The 21,896-nt window shown below is 40.4% G+C and overlaps 1 protein-coding gene across 3 annotated transcripts in view; it reads right to left on the reverse strand.

Moving 5' to 3' along the window:
* Positions 1-21,896, reverse strand: part of PCCA (propionyl-CoA carboxylase subunit alpha) — a 294,840-nt gene that overhangs the window by 120,738 nt on the left and 152,206 nt on the right. For all 3 annotated transcript variants that reach the window (XM_084279588.1, XM_084279587.1, XM_084279589.1), the window contains exon 18: positions 17,960-18,062. In XM_084279588.1, the coding sequence (XP_084135714.1) occupies positions 17,960-18,062 (103 nt within the window). The remainder of the gene's footprint in view (positions 1-17,959; positions 18,063-21,896) is intronic.

Genomic DNA, 21,896 nt, shown 5'->3' on the forward strand with positions numbered 1-21,896 from the left:
AAACAAAACAAAAATCTAAGCTTTACTATCTGAGTACTTTCAACACTTTCCAACATAAAAGTTCATCGTTGCAGTGGAAAGATAAAAGCAGCACTTTCACAGGATTATTTTAAGAACTAAAAATTATGTGAAAGGAACCTAAGGATCTGGGAATATTTTATTCAGCAATTCCAAGTATTTTCTACATCTATTCACACAGATTTTCTACATCTATTCAGAATGATCCATCTATACGTGTCACACGCAGCTTTACATGAAAACGGGTTTTCCTTCTTGCTGCTTTATGCATGCATATGTATACATATGCCCCTTTCACTAAGAGTATGAAAATATACCATCATTAGAGTAAATTATAGTTCTTCATATGTCATACAAAATAATAACCTCAACCAGCCCGTGCGCCGGTTGATCAGACAAAAGCTGAAAGAATTACTCAATGGTTATGTCAAAATGGGTTTACATTGCATTTTCCTATATATATTACATTTAGATCAATAACAAGCATGCATATTTATAACCACATACTCCATCTGAATAGTGACCACAGGAAAAAAAAATTAAATTACATGGAAGGTAAACCGTAAAATAAAAAGCACTGCTTTAAAAAAAAAAGGAGCGCACTGTGCTTTGATCCAAACAGTGTACATCTGGATGCTTCCTTTTCCAGAAGCCTTGTGGGTGATTTGCATTGACACAAGGGCCTGCAAACCAGTGCCCAATGAAAACCTTCAGTGCCTTCATCAGTGAACCCCAGATGAAGGGTAAATAAAGAGACAGTTAAAGCTACATCTTATAAACCACGGGGAAATTGAGCTACCCAGATCTAAGTGCGTGGCTCGACCCGTTTTGCCTTTGTTGAACTGGAAGTAGCCCTGCAGACAACTTGAGCTCATCCTCTTCCACTCTGCAGGTCTCACAGTGTGCAAGCGTTGGGGCCTGCAAAGAGAGTCACCCTAACCCAAGCTCTCAGCAGTTAGCTCCTCATCAGGGAAGCAGGAAACAGGGACTTCTCTGCCAAAGTTCTCCCCACAGCCTTAAGGAGAACGTGTCCTCTAAGCTTGCAGGCAAACCCCAACAGTTCTAAGCATCTTGAAAAACCTTTTTATGAGTCTTTTAGCTTTACACCTATCTAGGCAAAGGAAGCAGGATTGCTGCTATTATCCACCTTGCTATAACAAATTCATATTTAACAGGGCATACATCCTGAGAATGAAACACCCGGGTTGTTAGTGTCCCTCAGACTATGAGGGTTCACATCAGCCTCCTATATCTCAAGAGGGCCAAGGCCCAAGCAGACATTAGGGGACTTGCCATCACACCATGCTGACAGTAGGAAGGAATGCGAGATTCAGGGAGACTCGGAGAATGCAGCATTGCAGCCTGATGATGCACCCTCTGGGACAAAGAGTTTCAGCATTTGGTCCTAATGCCAGTGAATTTCTATGCACTCCACTTGTAACAAACTGGGTGAAACAGTAAGCAATCCTGGGAGTTGCAAGTACAGCCCAAGATCACTCAATGCCAGGGGAAGATATGACTGCGCAGTCCCTCAGCAGATGCCAGAACACCTTGAAAATTACAAATAAATAAACGTAAAACATGATCTCTGAAACTCACTTCAAGCACTTGTGAGGCAAGAAGCAAGGAAGATTTAAGTCATGTTGTTCTCAAGTACAGAGGAAAGGCATTTATTTTCCACGTAATTTACACATCTGTTCTTTCAAGCCATCCTTCCTAGATCAGCAAAACTATTTAACAAAGAAGAACTACTTCCAAGTAGGTGTTTTAATCAGATCAGTAAACAGTATTGACTTTTACATTCTGACAATTGTTAGAAAGAATCTGAAAATCATTTAGTCATCAAAAAAAATGTGGGGCTATTTCTTCTCCATTAAAGTAATTCGTTTCACAACTTTGTGTGTCTCTAACACCCTTTATGTCCTATGAGTTTACTTTGGGCAACTGGAAAAAATAAGTAATAATACACTCCACAAAAAGGCAAACAACAAACTCCTTTTTCTGTGTGAGTTTTCCAGCATTTCCTCAAACAAGCAAACTTCCTAAGTCTCTTATTGTGCAGGCACGTAGGAACAGTCTCACAACAATTACCTCACTTTCATTTCATGCTCTAAGAGCTTCAGTACAGATCCCTGTGATGCAGTAGGGAGGACTACAGCTCTGCTGTTACCATCATCCAGTAGCAGTTACAGCCTTCCGTATAACGGTGTTGGGATAGAGTCGCTTGTTAGCCAGCTTACTTCCCACTCCTCCATTCAAACAACAGTTGTGCCTGGGAATAACGTGCTGCTTTGCACTTTGGATTAAGTTTCAAGTATTACATGCTTCCCGTGCATGTTAAAAGCAGGCAGCAAGCAATCTCTCAACCACTAATATGAAAATGGAGCGGAAATCATTAAAAGATTACTTACTGATAAGTTTGACAAGGTGATAGTCACTCAGTTTTACATCTACACAAAAGACTGCTTTCCACACCGGATTTTTTTTGAAAAATCCAGGCAAACTCCACGTTAGGCCTGACTTGTAGCCTACTAATCTCAAACTAAATTGCTGCTAACCACTGTAAACTTGAATTCAAAACACATTTCCTGCTTTAATCTGTCATCCCTTTTGTCAGAACTCTGAATTTCAGTTTCTCACCCACTGTCTCAGTAGAAGTTTTGGAAAGTATGGGATCTCGGAAGTAGTTAAGGCAACTCATACAGTGGGTGTGAGGACATCAGCAGCTTAGTTCAGATGAGGAGCAGTTCTCAAGACTGCACCAAAATGCCAAATACATACAGTATGAATATTAGTTTCTCATCATGGACTAGAAATCCACTGGTACTAACACACACTCTAATGATAGCTAGACTAAATATTGAAGAATCTTTCATAAACATAAAGAGATTTTGATCTTAATGACAGTTTCTGCATTTGCACTCCCTCAAAATCGTAAGCTCAGTGTTTAGTTTAGATATTGGACCACTGCTTAAAAGGTAAGCAAGGGAGTTAGATCCAGGCTCAAAACCCCTTGTTTAGTAGTCACAGTAATAAAGGGAGTTGTGCTAAGAAGCACTTAGCACCTGCCAGCTCCTCTCAGGTGAAAGTAATGAGAGCACTGCAGAGTGCAGCACATCTGAAAAATCATTCTGCCAATTTGGCAGACAAAATACATGTATTAGAACCAAATTGAAAAACGCCCATTTTGAAAAAATCTCAGCCTGACATTCCAGTGCTGCCTCTACCCTGTTATGTAATTATTTCTTAAACACATCACCAGTTTTCCAACTATCACTAATTTATAATATTAATTCCCCCCCCCAAATACATTAACCTCTGCCTTATTCATAGGTACACATGTGCACCCATAGACCATCAAATCCATTAAAGGCAGCAACATCTGACCAAAATGCAACATTTGAAGAATAAAGTTCGTCAGACCCAACAGAGTGAAACTTGTCAGCACCTGCTTGACTTCTTAAATGAACCACCAGACCAGGAGTGAGACAACTACTACAGTCAAAGGAAAAGGAAAGACTTCAGAATAAGGCCACCTCTGAGGATATCTGGCAACATGGGTAGAAGAATGTCAGCCTTCAAGGCCCACAGAGCAGTCAGTATGCAAACTAATTTAAAGTTATTAATTGTATTAAGATAACAAAAGCACCCCAACACACTCAGAGTCAAACTGAAACACCTCCTTACAGAACACCACCTCCAAACATGGTTTTGAGGTTACTATGAAGAGCGATTTATTGGTGTCCTTCCCAAGTTTACAAGTTTCACTTGAGTCTCTCACCTAAGCCTTACTAAAGGCTGCTTTTGCTCTGCCAGTCCCCTCAGAGCTCACTGGATTATATTTCCAGAAGTACTGAACTTCTGCCACACTTTGTAGTGCCAACAATTTGACTTGGTTTCTCTGAAGCATGTTACATCTGCAATATCCCAGAGGTCACTGTTTAAAATGGAATTCTATCCTTTTTTTTTTTTGTGCATCTTGGAAAACACAACGCACCAGATTTCAGTAGGGTTCTACAGTACTGTAAGACCTCACCCATCACACAGAGCTTACCTCCTCCATTGTGCGTGGCTGCATCAGAACCAGAAGACCACATCCAAGACCTTACCCATGCCAGTGAGATCAGTTTTTTTATACAGCTGTACTGATCATCCTTGTTCTGTTGTGATTTCTCTATACGAGACTTAATCCAGGAAAGAAATAGAATACAGATGCAGGATGGCACTGAGCCATGAGGATGACTGAATGTTCCCTTACTAGCCATCCTATATGCCACAGCATTAAGAAACAGAAGCTGGCCAGGAACGGTGATTAATGCACAGCAATATATTCTTCTAGACAGTGGCTAGCTTTTCAAAAAGATGCTTCTTCACTGCATATGGAGGACCTAGTGCTGCGTGACAGCACAAATATCAATGATGGATCTACCAAATCACAGACAAATGTGATTAGAGCATTTGGCTAGAGATACTCAAGCCAGCTTCCAACAGGCAATGTGACAGCTACTTCCTCTCCCTAACACATAAAAAATGTGGCATATTTCATAGATTCTAAAGCTTTGTTCTCTATTTCTTCTGCACTAGATTCCTATGGAACAAATTAAAGCGACTCTGTTAAGTTAAAGAGAAAAAAATTAGCAGATGAGAAAACACCCAAGTTCATTAAAAATTATACTGATGATATAAAACATGGATACTTCAGTAAGTACTAATTATTCATGATTAGACAATTATAGCACATAGAAGAGCTTCAGTGACTCACATTGCCTTCAACAGATCTTCTACCGCACTTTCAGCTTACATCCAGAGTTGACATCACGGAGCTTTCACCACCTGATATTACACATCTTTTCTGTTTATTACTAACGGTAAGGGAAAGGTGCCTCTCTCCCCAGTTAGTCAGACCTTCGATAGACTGAATTACTTTTAGGTGACACTTACTTGCATTTCCTACATTACTTTTGCATTATGAGCCTGGGATGCACAAACTCAGGCTCTAATTGTTATTTAACGATGTTTTATTTATTCAAAAGAAGATAAATCTCTATTGCCCTTTGTAAATTTTCATCCTTTCAATAGGACAGCGGCTACTGGTCATATTTCAGCCTCACAAGAGAAGAAAGCAAAAACGATGTTGAGGTTTCCTACTTAGCTAAAGTTATAGGCATCAGATGTGAATAAAAAAATCCAGAAGAAATTGTTCGTTAAACTACGGTTAATTGTGAAGGCCAAAAACACAGCTAGAACCTCATGCTCAGTATTAGTAAAAGAGTCATTTGCTCACTGAGCTTTCTGCCGAATCAAGCCGAAGTAGAGAAGCCAGGCTGTGTAGGTGGGATGGACCCAAGAGTGGCAGTAACACAGCTGCATATAAAGCTTAACACAAGGTGAGTCTTCTGCTTAGATTTCTTTCTGCTTCTTTTGGGACAATCATGATCAAGGTAGCATGGGAACATAAAAATGGCCATAATACCTAAATATCCATCTAGTCCAATATTCAACAATCAACAGTTGAGTGTTAAATTAGGTGTAAGAACAGTACAAAACTGTAGTCCCACTTCTACAATGTATGGAACTAGAAATTCCTTGTATGCTATAGAAAACATTTTTCTTTAAACATCATGTCTTATATATCCAATTATTATTTACTGAATATGATTATACATATTGTTTAAAAATATGGCACCATTCCTCGTTCTTGGTAAGCAAATACTTAAAGCTACATTTTTCTGTGGCTATTCCTATTCTATACACAACCACGAGCAAACAACTTGTCAATGGTCAAGAGGATGTTCAAAAAGAACATCAAGACTGTTTTCTTCTGAGGCAGAAAACACAGACATGTGTGTAACACCTTCCCTTTTTCTGTTGAAAAATACAAGATAGCATGCATTACCTAACTGGTTTTGATCCAGTGTCTGCAACTGTGCCCACTGGTACCTCCTGAAAATTTAGATTGAAAACCACCCATAATCAGTCAAGAGGCAAACTGAAGCAGGGGAAGAGCCAAAGCATTTTCAAAACACATCTTCAGAGGTAGCGTATGGCAGCTGAGGGAGAATACTTTAGGAAGATGCTCAGAAAGGGTTCTCACAACTCTGCCTTCAACCCCAACCCTTCCGCTGTGCTCTTCTGCTCCTGCTGAGGAAATCCATACGTGATGACAGCCATGTCCCCTCTAAACCCAACATCTCCTCACCCATATCCAACTTAGTTTCTCTAAAAAGCAAATGACTGCAGCCCCTTCTGGGTGAGATGAGCTGGTTCCACCCTCTACAGGCTGTGAATGCAAGGGCTTCTCACAGCAATCCAGTTTTTTAAGAACTGTGAAACAGCAAAATGTTGTCAGCTCTCACTAACCCTTGCTTCTGGGAAGACACACATGACTGACTGACACTGAGAAAGTTGAAGATCGAGTTGTCTAACAGTGTTGCAATACCCAAAGTAAGGAGACTGAAGCTTAAATGGCCTTAAATCCACCAGGACTTTGGAAATCCCTAGAACAGACATTGGCTCTATTTGCTCAGAAGGGTTCACTTAAAATAGGTGTTAAGACTTGAGACAAGGAAGTCTGCAGTAGATGCAGACATGCAATGTCCAAGATCAGAGAGCAGAAAAATCACAGCTAACAGAGGAATAAGGTGGACTTAATGTTAGTACATTTAAATAATTGCAATTTGCCTGAGGATATGAGTAACAAGAACAAAGGATTTGCTGCAGGGGGATGTGGGGAAAACATAGGATTTGGAAGAAAAGGGCTCTCTAGTTCAAGGAAACAAACAGAGAAAAGTTGGCTTATGGCATCTCTCTCATCCTAAGGGCATAAAGGACTGGCTGCAGCCAGATGAGGACCTGCTTTAAGTTTTAGTGTCTGGTAGGACAGGGCCTGGAGAAAATCATTACTGAGTGGCGAAGGTGTACCCGATCATCACCCATGGCAGAGAGAGGAGCCTCAGAAACACATACCACAACACTGGGGAAAAGACAGAAACTTAAAAGCCTCAGGAGGACAAAAATTTAACAAATAGCCCAGATTTTCTGAGGCACTTTTTAAATCAGGAATAGACAAATACATCTTCTGCATCGTCGCACTATTAACTGCGGCGAGACCAATTTTACTAAGCACCACAGAGACAGGATAAAGACCTGTCATCGTCTCCTTTTTAAGTCAATGGATAAACATCCTTGGTTTCAAAAGAACCGGGTCCTGTGCAGTTCTTTCCTGCCCAGTGTCTTTCTCATAAAGGGCTTTGAAGATACATGTTAAAGGGAAGCCACAGCCAAAACAAACTCCAAGCACCACATCTAATTACACAGTGAAGTAAACCACTAAAACTAGGTCCGTGAAAGATATTAAAAATTATCCATCACCACAAAAGAAGTCATCTCAGCAGTCTCAACACAGATCCAGGGAAAAATAGCCAGGCCCTAGATTACTTACAATGAGCCAACATAAATCAGGAAAAATTTTATTTTATGTACTATGTATCCCAAATATCCCATCTAAAATATGATTACATATCCATGGAATTTTTCTTTTAAGATTCAGAACACCACCAGGTTACAGATACCAAAATATTCCGCACCTATGGTGGAACAAAGAGGGCTCCCTCAAATGCAGGTAGTGGATCACCCATTTTGAGTTGTGCAGGTCTCAGGCATGAGATTCCACTCCAAGATAGTAAGGGCACAGTTAGCAATGTTACCTCTCAGATGCTTCTCCCATTAGAACAGGACAAATCTACGTTGCCACGGAGCAAACGGGCCTGTGCTCTTACACATAAAGAACTTTAAAATGTTCTTTTGGGGTTTTTCCCTCCCACCCCAGTACTGCTTGGTAATGCACATATACCAGGAAATTTCTTATCAAGAAAGTGAAGGAAGAGCTCTCCAAGACTTTTGAAAGTCAGGACTCTTTTTTTCCCATCCAATATTTCTTCAGTATTTTCACTCACACACGCACACAAAAACTATGCAGAAGTGAAAAGAAAGAAGCCTTAGCTCAACCTGACGTGTTTACACTTTTAATCACACTCTTAAACAAGACCGAATTGAGCATAACCGTGCTGAAGGTCAGCTTCTATACTGGGCTATCAAATTTCAAGCCAACAGCTCTTATTTAAAATATGTTAGATAAAAAGGTAATATGCTCTCTCTAAGAGTTCCCTTGAGGTTAGAAGAACCAATAAATTAACTGTTACCATATGCTTGGCTCCTTTTGGCAAAATCCAGTAACAAAATACTGCCAAACCTCTTTTGGCAGGTAATAATATTTGGTAGCTTATAGTACAACTTGGGGAAAAAAAAGGAAACTGGACAGAAAGCTTGGGCATTAACAGAAGAAACTGCATTTCTATCCTTGTATAGTTAGCTATTGAAAGAAAAATTCTAACAAAGTTAATTCTATGGGTCTGATCTATAATAAGCAGCTGGCTCCTCAAAAAAAAAGCTGTATCAAATGCAAACCCAAACGCTCCAGCTAATACAGTAACACAAATATTGTGCATTTGTTTGGGTTTTCTTACACAATGCAAAATACGTATGATCTATTTTGCAAATTAGAAGCTTTGTAAAAATCAATATTCCAAAAACTTAAAACACATATTATTAGTGCTTTCATTATAGTGAGTTTATTTCATTACAAATGAGCAAAGTCTGGGCTTATTTGCAATTTTACATTCTTAAGTTTCACTTACACTAAAATTAAGTTGGGTATTTTTTCCCACATCTTTTATACCTACATAATTGAGACTAGAGTGTGACAGATAAAAAGCCTTTAATACTACACCTCTAGTTATAATTATAGACTTGGAATATGAAATTCTGGGTATTCCAAGGACAACTATTACAGACTTCTTTTTAATTCCAGCTAAACAGGTGGGGGCAAACCTCACTGGTCCTATTGCTTTACCAAGAACAAGCAGGACTTGCTCTGTAAGGTCACAGTTATGTGATATCAATGCTTTTTCAGATATGAAAATGTCCAATTAATTTTATTTTTGTAATAATCTAGGATAACAGCCTCTCTATTCATTATTATTCTCATTTCCAATGAGTATAGCCTGTTGTTCATGCTACGATGGTTTGCATGTATGGGAAAAACACACTCAGAATTCCCCATTTCTTTAATCAATTGCATCATCCCATTAAATTCTATTTGGTTTTTAATTTTTTTTTCTAAAGATATAAAATTCAGCTTACAGTTCCAGAGGTCTGGCAAGCAGTGTGAAGCAGGCTGACAGGTACAGGCCAGACATTTTACTTCTTCAAGTCATGTTATTGCATGGCTAATCCTATATTTGCATTAATTTGATTACAAGCACTTACAGGTAAAAGTAATCCTAAAGTGTAGGTTTAAAGATTATAATATAAGCTTCTGGAAGGTTTTTCCAGAAGAAAAATATTTTTGCTGTTCTCCGGGTGCTTGCCTCATTCAGCCATTTGGGATTTTATTAATAATCTTCTCATTACAGTATTCATCTTCTGATTTCTTATTTTTTTATTTCAAGTAAGGCAATTTCTGTGAAGACTTGACACTGAAATCAGAGACTTCATTACCCTGCAAAATATATCCCCCAGTTCAAAGTATTTAAGAGGGTTAAACAAAATGCAAACATTTAATGCAACATTAAGCATGTGAAATAAAAACTTGATTGCCTAAAGAAAGCATGCTATGCTGTTACCCTGGTGACAGGTTAAAAAAGGATTGTGAGCTGAATGGCTGTATGATATGAAATTAAAATGTTTCACATTGAACAATCCAAAATGAATTGGGAAAGGTTAGAGCAGAGGAGAGAGAAATCAATTCTCCAATGGCAATGGTGAATGGAAGTGAAGTCTGAATAGGATTTGCCAGTGGGGTGCAACAGCTGCCAAATATCCTGCAGCCAAAGAATTACAATAATACTGATGAAGTGTGCAAGAGCTTTTGGAATCATTGCAGGGAACAGAGAAATACTCCTACAATAATGAGGCCATTCTGCGTCCCATCCCACTTTCGCAGTTGAATCAAAGGAAAAAGAAACGGTTGAAAATTGTAATACTCAATAACAAAGGTATAAATGAATTATCTATCCCTTCAATCAATACCTTATATTTAACTATAGCCTTTGTGAGCCACGAACGAAGCAAGCATGCTAAAGAATGGACAAATCGAGACACACACATGTAAAAGTATGCAGACAATAATCAAATAAGAGACATTTTCTTCCCGTATTATTTTGTTGGTGACATTTCTTCTGCAACAGCATCCAGGATGAGCTGTATGCTACACAAACAGCAAGACACAGCCAGGACCCCAAGGAACTACTAAAGGTAAGGTCCTGATGTTTGTGCTTACCTTTACATTAATAATCCTGGGAAAGAAACCTCACTAAAAACCCTTGTGCGAATGCAGTCACGCGTGCATTTACAGAATCACAGGGTTAGAAAAGTCCTTTAAGATCATCAAGTCCAACCGTTCCCGTCCTGTGCTAAACCATATCCCCCAAGTACCTCATCTACCCATCTTTTAAACACATCCAGGGATGGTGACTCAAAGTAGAGTCCCCAAAGTCAAGATAAACTTTTCAGTGCCATAAAACCCTCCACCACAACTTAATTTCTGCCCTTCAAAATTCCAAATGAAATATACAGATAGAGAGCAAAACTATGTTAAAATAGTGGTAAAATGGCCAAGGAGCACATGGTGATTAGAACACACCTCATTAGTGCTATGGTCCATGCCCGTATTTTTACACGGAGACAGATACTGAGGAACAAACAGGTTTAGGAGGTGTAAACCTGCGTGAGAGGAAAGGATTTTGGGGTTATAAAAGGGATTAAAGGAAAGAGAAAGAGGCCTTGTGCTAAAGAGAGGAACTTGCAGAGGACAAGGTGGTAAGCAAGGCAGAAAGGGGCAGATTCACAATGAAAAGCGGCTGGGAACGTGACAGCACACAGCAGCCACCACTCATACGCGTACGCTACGTAAACTCCAGCTCCAGCATGAAGCGCACAGTAGCCGTGAAAGCTATACAGCTCTTACAGCAGCTGCTGGTTTCCCAGCAGACACGGTGGAAATAAAAAATGAACACAGGGACTTCCAGGTCCATTTACTTTGGTGAACAGCTTTCCCACCGGCAATCACCTCAGCAAGCTGTGTGCCACTGCTTGGGGCAGGTGGGGAGATCCTCTCAAGAGATGCTCAGCGAGGTTCAGATTTTTCATAATTATTACACCATCATCATTTCATAATGATTACCAACTCTAGAGATTGAGCAAACATGGATTCCCGAGTGCCCAGGACACCTTTTTCCCTACAAATGACATAGAAAAGACAGGCTGTGAAAATGTCTCATAAACAGCCCACATTCTGTTTCTGGAATACATGAACCACATGGAATGATGGTTCTGCTTTCAAACATTTATATGGATACCTTATATTACTTACATTATCTATTCCAATTCCATTCATTTAATCCAACCAAAGGAAAAATACAAAGCATGCATTCTGTAGGAAGAGTCATAAATGCTACTTGAAGTGTCCCATTTCAACTTTCATATTCTGCATAAAAGTTTGTTTCCACTGGCCAGAAATACCCATTTCATACATTTATACCCACTTGCTTGTTTCTAGCACATCTACTCCTTTTTCTTTAATAAGCAACTGAACAAAATCAAAGGGTAAATTATACCAGAGTTTAAAGACAGTGACAATATTATATAGGGCAGCTGCTTTAGCAGTGGTTAAGCAAGACTATAAAAAATTTTTTTAAAAAAAGAAATTAAGTAATTATTTATGAGAGGCCAAGTAACATTAAGTAACACCTAAGGAGACAAGAGAGAGAGAGTTGTCACAATCAGAAGAGCTCATTATAAACAAGGATATCGCACACAAAAAGGGATAACGGAGTCTCAGTGCCTTGCTGGTCTATGGGGAAAATAAAAGACCTGCACAGTGGAATAACGGTCTGAAGCCACTGTAGTTAGATAAACATATCGAGGACTTTCAAAGGCATAACAGTAAATCATGAAAAGAATGCTTGACTTGTTGACCAGGGGACCAGAACAGTCAGGATAAGACAGTATTATTTTCATGGGCGAAGGATGACTGCGTAACTCCAAAGCGAGGGAATGAAGAAAGCCGCAAGTGGGCCGGGCTTGTTCATCCTTAGCAAGTGAAAACAAAGCGGTTTATCTTTATATCACACTAGAGGGTATCTGTAGGGTAATGCAGAGTATAAATATTTAGCTGTACTTGCAATAACTGTTGGTGTTATTACTGCAGATCTAGGGCGGGGGCAGGGAATAAAAGAAATCACATAATGCAATCGACACAATTCATCGGTATCTGTGACTGTGCTGCCAGGAAGAAACTCTTCCTATTTCCAAGCAGACAGTTTGGGTGCCTCTGGTGAATTTTCCTGACATCATCTTCCTTCTTCTTAAAATTAATGTAACATAACCTTATTTTATGCTGCTCCAGCAGTGCGGGAGCACCAGGAAGCTCTCCTATTGGGCAGCCGACCGCCCTTCCATATGGGGAAGCCCTAGGCTGGCAAAGAGCTGGCTCTGTCCCAGACTCCAGCAGGGTAATAGGTGTAGTCTGTGTGAAAGCAAGCATGCCTGAGAGGTGTGGGGCTCCGCCGCGCTCCGAGCAGTTCCCTCACTGTCCTCATCACATGATGGCAAGGCAAAGCAGGCATCCAAACCAGCACTACTAAGTGTATCCGAGGATTTACGTCAATCTATCTGGTACTGCATCAACCCAGACACAAACCTGCAATAACTCATGAAATAAAAAGCTAAATATATCCATTTCTGTTCTTGCAGTTCACTGGTCATGTTATGCACCGGACCCCTGGGTTCTCAGAATTTTAAAGCATGTAAAAAAATCAGCCCAGCTACTTCAGAACTCAACAAAACACTTGCTTGTATTTTATCTGTAAGCTCTCACTATACACTCCCCCTACCCACGTAAGTATAATTTTATGTTTAGAAAGGATCATCCATTTTAGGTCTCAAAATCCTTTACACACGTTGATAAACAGTTACAAAACCTCAATAATGTGGTAAAATATTAAGGTCACTTTGTCTTTCTGCAAACCGAGGCCCAATCCAACTGACTTCTCTAAGGTCCCAGGAGAACAGTTAGGAGTTTGACTCAAAACTCCATAACCCCACACTTCCATATTAAACACACGAGCAAGAAAAACCTTTAAGGGTTGGGGTTTTTTTTGCTAGCAATATAAAGCATTTCCCAGAGCGTTCCCATCTTTTTGCACATAGTATCAGGTAATATGGGCACGCAGCCTCCCTGGTTTTTTCCAAGTCATAAATGATGAAAGGGTAAAGCCCATAGAAAAATTAGGAAAATACACTTAGCAGCCAACACAAGCAATGCATAGGAAGTGCTGCAGGCAATTGGGTTTAGAAGTATAAACATCACATTAGTAGACCCATGAGATAGCATGATGTAGCCACACCTGGAGAGTCACTCTCCTATTCCCCTCCCAACCCACTAATGAAAACAAGTCTGAAGCCAAAACGTGAAGATTCAACTGTACAACATCATTTTTGGTCTCAAAGGCTAACTACATCAAACGGACGTAAAATAAGCTGGATTCACTTCAGCCAAAATATGTTTCCACTTGAAATAAGATCAAGTTCTGTCTAGAAGACCCTGGGATTTTACTAGATGCTGTAAATCTGTTCAGCAGCTGTGGGTGGCACCAGTTTCACAATAAACTGCACTATGGAATAAGAAGGAAAAGTCCTAGGTAAAATAACTGAAAGCTGAACAATGAAACAATCATCAATCATTCATGGCTCTTTCCTGTAGGAAATATGCGCCCCTATTATCTGGATATCACTGAAATATTCACATTAGTGTCTGGCTCACAACAGACCAAGCATTTTCATTAGCAAATTATCCTTTAAAAAAAAAAAAAACCACCACCTAAACTCCCCACCACAACCTTTTCCCCAAGAAACCTGGTTAAGTAACAACCAGTTTAAAAAAAACCCTAAAGAACTCCACAGAAAATACAGAAAATTAGATTCCATAACACAAGTAAACATCTATATTCCTGTAACTCTGAGCATGCACAGGTCTTCAGCCGCTGCTCCTCGAGCCAAAAGTTGGCAAATTAGTCCTAGGGAACTGCTGGTGAGGCCAGGGGCACATAGCAATGCAGACAGTGGAAACTCACCCGTGGGTGCTCCACCCAAACCATAATACAATTTATTCTGAGGCAGGAAAGGCAGAGCAGCCTTCAGCTTGTGGCCTGTGTTAACCCCAACGCCACACAAACTACTGCAACAAAGAATCCCGCTACAGGGGTCACGCCTAATTGAAACTGGCTGAAGAAAGTGGAGCGTTTGATCCTAATGAGGCCACAGCCCGCTTGATCTCCAGAGCACCTTCCACCAAGACCCTTTCAGATGATGATTCAGTCACCCAGAGGACAGCAAAATACGTGTTTTCCAGTCACACCCATGCAAATATCATTGACCGTAGAGGAGACCCCACCATGAGGCAGCTACCAGCCCGACCTGTGACAGAGCTACGGCCCACCTCTGCATCCCTTTTATGAGCCATCCTCAGCTCACCTCTGCCTCCTTGCTATCCTTTTCCCACCCCTCTGGCTTTTGCAGAGTAATTTCACACTTTACCAGTACTTTACCTGGTTCTGTCAGAATTTTCTAGGCAAACATGGGTCATTTTAGCTGAACCAGAGAAGTCAACTACACAAAGTCACATCCGTGTATCTGGAAGAAGAGGGAAAAGGCAGAGACCACAGGAGAAGCAGGATGGGAAAACAGCTCCTTAATCTGACTTGGCTCAATTTCATCTCATGATATCCTCAAGTAGCACTGCTAGTGAAAGTTAAGAGCTTCTGTGAGGACTTCCAAGCCCAGTTCTTTCTATCTATCTGGCTAGAATAACAATCCTGAGCATGGGCTGAATAAATCAGGAGTTAAAAAGGGAACTCAAAATACCTCTGCAGTTGTGGAAAGAATGCGTGTTATACATGTGGCTCCCAAAAGGGAAAAGAAAACAAACCAAAACCAGAAGATAAGCATATAACTCAAGTTCAGCACAAAAATTGTCTATTTGGCAGCTGCAATGAGTTCAGAAGAAATAATACGTGATTTCAGAATAGTGCTTTTCAGTGCAACTCCTCACACAAAAATTCCTCACTTGCTTTCAGTGCACACAAAAGAAAATAAATGTTGTCAACACAAACAATGCCAAAGAGCTGAAATTTTGAGGATGATCATCAACATGGCAATACAGTTTTCCAAACCATTAGGGGAATGTTATGGATCAACTCGGGAATGCGCAGTCTGTCTAATCCACTTGCATCCTCCAACATGGATTTAAAATTCACACAGACTCCAAACACCCAATTCTGCTACAGTGAACCGCATCCAAGATTACAACTGGCCTTTTTGATTTGTTGCCAGTAGCACAGGTTCCTACTCTGTACTTTGTATTTACTAATATTTTTCAAACAGATTGCAGTCATATCAATAAAGATGTGCTTTCTGTGGCCACAATCCCACTCCCTAAAGAGTACCCATGGCATGGACCACCTTCAATAACAAGTTAGATGCAGTTTGGGTAAGTTAAGGAGATGCTGCGAGGGATTCTTGATGGGACTGCAAGTACCTTGTACACTCCACAGTTCTCAGCCCCCTCTAGAGGGAGTCCACCAGCTGCTCTCAAGAGTGGAGAACACCGTTCAGGACACTACACAATTCTTTGTTTCTTCTGACTTTTCCTCTGAAGGAGCTGTATCATTATCAGGTATGGGTCTCTTCAGAAGTTACACACCAGTAAGCATTTTGCACTAACCTTATCTGGCCTCAGGCAAGTTTTCTATCACTAAGACAAACAGGTGTAACAATACACATGGGTGGAAACAGCGACCCATTCGTTAAGAACCACATGCAGGCACCACATAAGACTCAGCTTCTGAAGGATTGGTTCCAGAGCTGCATGACACAAGACAGTAAAGATCATCCTCTGAAAACTGAGCCGAACATAAGAAAGCCTCACCATGGCAAGAGAAAATCATCTTGCCAGTACTGAAAAGATTTGTTAGCTCCACCATTTAAAATCTGGAAAAAATCCCAGACCTTAGTCTAGTCTTACCAAGGACAAATTTTGTGTGGTCAGGCTGCTGCCTTCCCTGTTCATGCTGGAACGGAGGGAGTTAGACCTGGACTCAAAAACTAAGCTATTGCTAGGGTTTTTTTTCCAAAGCAGGAGCATATTTGTTTCCATAGAGAGAGATGAATGACCATGGCTGACTGCTCAATGCAACACTTTGTTTACATATCTAACATCTCAATTAAAATAGTTGCGTTTGTCTTTTTTTTTATTAAAATAGACACACATACCTACTGCTGAAAGAAATACCTGCAATAGCAAGAAAACCTTAAAAGTCTGTTCAAAGATTAGACTCCTTTTCTTTTCTTGTTAGCAAGTAAAAACATTTTACAGGCCAGAGGAGGGAAAAAAAGTAAAAATCAATCTCCAATCAGAGAAGAGAATGCAACAGCAGTTTGAGAATCAACTACTTAAATCAACAATTCCTATCCTTAACTCTGTGTACAGAGTAATCCATTACTTCTCTATAGCAGTACCAAGCTATTTAACTTCTTATGCTGGCCCATAAAACCTGCAATCAAGGATCCTCCTCACTTTTTCTTATTCATGTTTTATTTCGAGAACAGTGGCCTCAGAGTGTCTGTTCCCCTTATGCCATTTGCTATGGAGGACCTAACTTGTGGAAGGGAATAAAAGGTGCTTTGCTTTCCCCTATAGGTGCAGAAGGTAAGCAGTGACCTAGCCCTACATGTGCTATATATTACAAAGCCGTTACACTTTCTCTAAGTGTCTCCCTTTTTCTGGGTTGTTTTTATTCTTTAACACCATATGGTACTATTTATCTTTGTGGGTACAAATAAAAATAAAGACTTCTCGAAACCACATTTGATTTATTCCTGACCACTGTAAAATCAGTAATAGAATACACTGTCAAACCACTGGCATGGAACATGAATAATCTCTGCCCTGCATTCCGGCTTCTCTCTCTCTCTCACACATATACATGAAACTACATTAAAGAATGGGAGGCAAGGAAGAAAGAGTTGTGCTGGAGTTAGGATTCACTGCATGCAGCCATTGCAAACACCAACTGACCAAGCAAAGTTCACAGACTCAGTTGTTCTACCAGAAGGTCTCAAGCCACTGACCATGATGGGCCAGAGGACACCAAAAGTTAGGAACACTCTAGAGGGGAAAAAAGCACACTGCTTCAAAAAGCCGAAGTGAAGTAGTATTTTGACCACGCTACAGCAGTGGCTGGGCAATTCCCAGTACTGCCTAGGCTACTAGCAGCTACTATGCAAAAGGATGAGCAAGTAGGGAAACAAATGCACCAAAAAAAACATACATAAAAGCAAGATGCTGACTTTTCCAGCACTGACCACAATATTTTCAGAATCAGACCCTACCTATTAAGGTTCTTCATCAACATAGCAGATTACTCACGAATCCACAATATTTTAAAGCTCTGTAGCTGAATATTCACATTATCCCAAAGTGCTTAGATCGCTTCAAATGGACACATGGGAAATTTGTGATGCTCAATTTGTGGTTAGTTACTAATGCAGCAACATTTTGCATTAATGAAACTCCTGATGTGCATTAATTACTGTACTGGCTTGTAACACATTTTTGTGCCTATTAGTTTGCTAATACGTAGAATAAAAATAATCATGTATGACTCGTGTGAATAGGGAAATGTAAGCTGCAGCTCATTTGAATTTAGAAGCAGCAGACTATATTAAGAAACCACACAGACTCTCACCGGTGTCTCTCGTGCATGAGAAGATGCCATTAACAAAACGCATCACAGCACATCAGAGCTCCTAAAAACAAACTTACCTTGGAGTGCCCAGAAATCGCTGCGATCTCTGCTGTTCAGCCACATACAAAGAAGCTGCTGTTGCCAGTAGTTCTCTTCTTTCAAGATCCATCAACTTGTGTCCTAGTTTTCAAAAAGCAGTTAAAAAAAGTTAAATACCAGAGACCAAACAGATGCAAAGAGTAATAACCACCAACGACACTATTCAGTCCTTACACATGAAACTTACATTTTCCCCCCTAAATTAAGATGAGACTCAGCCTAGCAGACGCTCTGAGTTTCAGAGTTTAAATTGCATGTTTTCATACAGATCAGCCCTACTGCTAACACTGGTATCTCTATTAAAAACAATTTGACAACTGAAAGAAAAAAGGGGGGAAAAAAAACCCTGAACGACGCCGCAGCATCTTGCTTTCGTTACTGAAATGTCACCGGTTGACATATTGTGCCTCATGCTGGTAAGGAATCCATCTGTACGTTAGAACTTACTCAAAATATACAGCATTCTTTCTCAGTACTTTACCTGGCAAAGGCTACACATCTTCCAGGCAAAAGGGATAACACAACAATATAAACCCCATAAATAAAAGTGTATAAAACTACTTGTCAGCCCTAGGTCGTTTAGTGCCATGTGCGTAATCATTAGTTTGTGACTAATGAAGTCAGTGTCACGTCTGGCACTTCATAAGGAGAAAATGGCTCAAAGTAGGCAGTAAGTTGAAGGCAGGCAAGCTAGTAAAGGTTTGGACAGAACAGTGGAAACTGGGGCAACTGGAAACACGTTCTCTCCCAACCTGGTCTTGTTCCAGAGAGTGAAGTTAATTAGGAATTCAACTGTCGGTTCAACAGGTTAAAAAAAACCCCAGCACAGTGACAGAAATTTGCCTGTCACAACTGAAAGACTCTAAGAACTGAAACAAACACAGATTTGGTATGAGAGTGGTCAAGACTGGTGCCACTGAAGAAGCAGAACAGTCAAAACTGATGTGAGAGGGAACAAATGGATAAGTAAAGTAGTCAGTCCGTAAGGAAATGGCAGGAAGTTAAAGCTGACCTAGGACAGGATAAGAAGTGCAAAGACAAATTGTCATGGAGAAGGAGAGGCAAACTTTACCCTCAGGAGCAAGTTTTACACAGATGAATGCAAGGGTGTTTCAGAAGCCAGGAGAGGAAAGCACAATAAACAAGGGGCTTTTTTTTTAAAAATAAAAAACATCTAAAAGTAAGACTGAAAGATTTAGCAGTTACAACCAAGCTCTCAAAGTGCTTTATGCTGCTGCTGTCTGCCTCCACAGACCTTTATGTGTACATATCACAGCAAATGCCATCCTCCATGACAAGTACAGGTTCACACAAAGGGATGGGGTTCAAAAGGCTGCCCCAGTGGGGCACACATGCTTCCAGTCCTACAGCAGGCATGCAGTTCCCTTCCATACCTCCCCTCTCCCACCACCTCAGTACTACTGCACATAATGCCAATTCCCATTCCCCGGTGCCAGGCACTAGCAAGCCACAACTTCTATCGGTAGCGTAAAGACTCAGCCAATCCTCAGGAAAACCCAGAATGGAGACCTCTGAAGAGGACCAGGGCAGACTTTACAAGTAGCAAGTGGACAATTTCCAAATACGATGTCTTCTGCACAGAGCGTGCAGAACCAACCACTGGGCACGTTCAACATGGATAGGTACAGAGGCTGTGGTGCAATCACGGCACAGCGATGAAAACACACTCATCATAGTTCCAGCTAACAGGACAAAGGAACTGTCACAGGCCAAAAAATGTAAATTGAAAAACAACAAAACCCAGCAAATCTGCATCAATTTATTTTTAATTTAGTCCATATTAACATATTCTGGCTAAAGATTGCTTCAACTTCCTTCACTCAGCGTTTATTATTTTTTATCTGCCTTGAAATGGAAACTGTCTTTAACAAACATGGGCAGAAATACAAATGTGGAAAGGTTGAAAGGTTGAGGAACTGGCTTGAGAAAGAAACTTTCCTTTGCCAGTTACTAGAAAAAGCGATTGCAAAGCAAAAGTCAAAAAATGCTGAAGTTTTGTACTATTTGTGCACATACACAAACATATACATGCATATATGAGCCTTATATAGTTATACAATAACATCAACTTTATCTGGCTCTGAAATGTGCCAATTTTCCAGTTGTTTACACCCAGTGAAGAAGCTCGGAGATCATTTTTCCAAAATGCTGTATCTAAAATTGGCAATTTGTTTACATGTCTCAGCTGAAGTTGCATCAGGAAATCCATCCTAAAAACCTTCGCTTCTCAGTCCCCCAGCCTAACACCCGTGACAAGTTCATGCGACCAAAACCGCATGTTCCCACCTGCTCCAACACACACTGGTTCTATCAATTCATATAAAGGAAACAAGGTAAAACTAGAAAGATCCCAATTTGAAGGTTTTATTGCATGACCTTCATCTTGGACGAAATCAATAACTGCTTTTGCACTTGCTGTGCTGCAAAAACTATTTTCTCCCTGTACCTTCAATAAAAATCAAACTCCAAACAGTGAGCAAAGGTCAACAGTTTGAAACAGGTTAACCACCGATCAAGAGCAGCATTCCCCTCTTCATAATCACAAATACAAAAATGTTTATCTGCTGTATTTGTCACTATTTGCATTATTTGTGGCACAGGCATGGTGAGGGGGGATAAACACCAGTCATGACTGCAGCATCCACTGTGGGCAATGCATTCATTTTCCTGAGTCTCAGAGATAATACAAACTGTTAAAAACAGCATACCAAAATTAGGCTCTGGTCTTTGGCACTCAGAATCCTACCATGAAACGTCCTTAGCTTGACTTTGGAGGCATACCTCAGAAGCTTGATTAAAGGCTGCTTCCTAAGGATGGCAATTTACCTTTATTATACAAAACAGACTGCCCTGGTTCTCTGAACTCCAGCCCCATTTCCCTTGCCTTCTGCTCTTGCTCTGCTGCTACGCTCAGCAGAATTTTAAACAGCCTTAAAGTTAAACTTCAATTACATTGCTATATTTGGAAATACACAAATGGGCTGGATAGCAGTACTTTGTTTCTCCTCAAGCCTTATTTCACCTTACAAGGATTTCAACTGAGGTACAAGTTCATATTCACCATCAATACGGATGTAACAACGCTTACTTTCATGTTCACCATGCAGAAGATCGATCCGAAAAGTAACAAAGCCACCTCTGGGGCATTTGTCCAAGAGCTGCTTTAATAGTGAATGAAAGGACTAAATGGCAAAGGTTCCCCAGCTTCCAACACGGGAAGTTCTGTCATTGTTCTTTCCTACCCTCATCACTGCAGACTCCTGGGCTACATGGAGATCTCACCTCCGCCCTAAGATGCAAATCAGCTCCAAAATCTCTCTGCTCAACCTGAGGTATGCCTCTGCTTCCTCACTCTGATCACTGAACTGAATTATATAAAGGCAAATGCAAAGCAGGAGTTAATGGCTATAAAATTAAGTGACAACTGAAGGAGTGGAATCCTTCAGACTATTTAAAACTAGACCGCACGCATCTATTACTACTAAATGACAGAACCCTGGTCGGAAGGAAGACAAGGAAAAAGTATTTCTCTCTCATTTCCCTGATGTTATGATTGCTTAAATCAATATTATCCCAGTATCCCCCAAGCTGAGTCAAAAAGGTTCATGCAATTACTTTACATAACCAGCTTCAAATTAAATTACATAAAAGGTCGTTTTTCCCATAACAGTCTCATTTGCATTTTGTCCTAGAAATGTGTTTCCTCCTATCAGTTACAGCAGGGGGAAAAAAAATACCCACAAAGCAAACAAGCCTGGTTATGTGCCTGGGTCTGTTACTTAATACTTGGAAAGTGCCCGCTTTCTGGGTGGAAAGAATAAAACTCAAGAGCAAAATGGGTAGGACAATGTACAATGCTTAATTCTGATCCATACCAATGCAGGCAACATTTGT

This window comes from Gallinula chloropus (assembly GCF_964237585.1).
Source record: "Gallinula chloropus genome assembly, chromosome: 1".
NCBI classification, from domain to species: Eukaryota; Metazoa; Chordata; class Aves; order Gruiformes; family Rallidae; genus Gallinula; species Gallinula chloropus.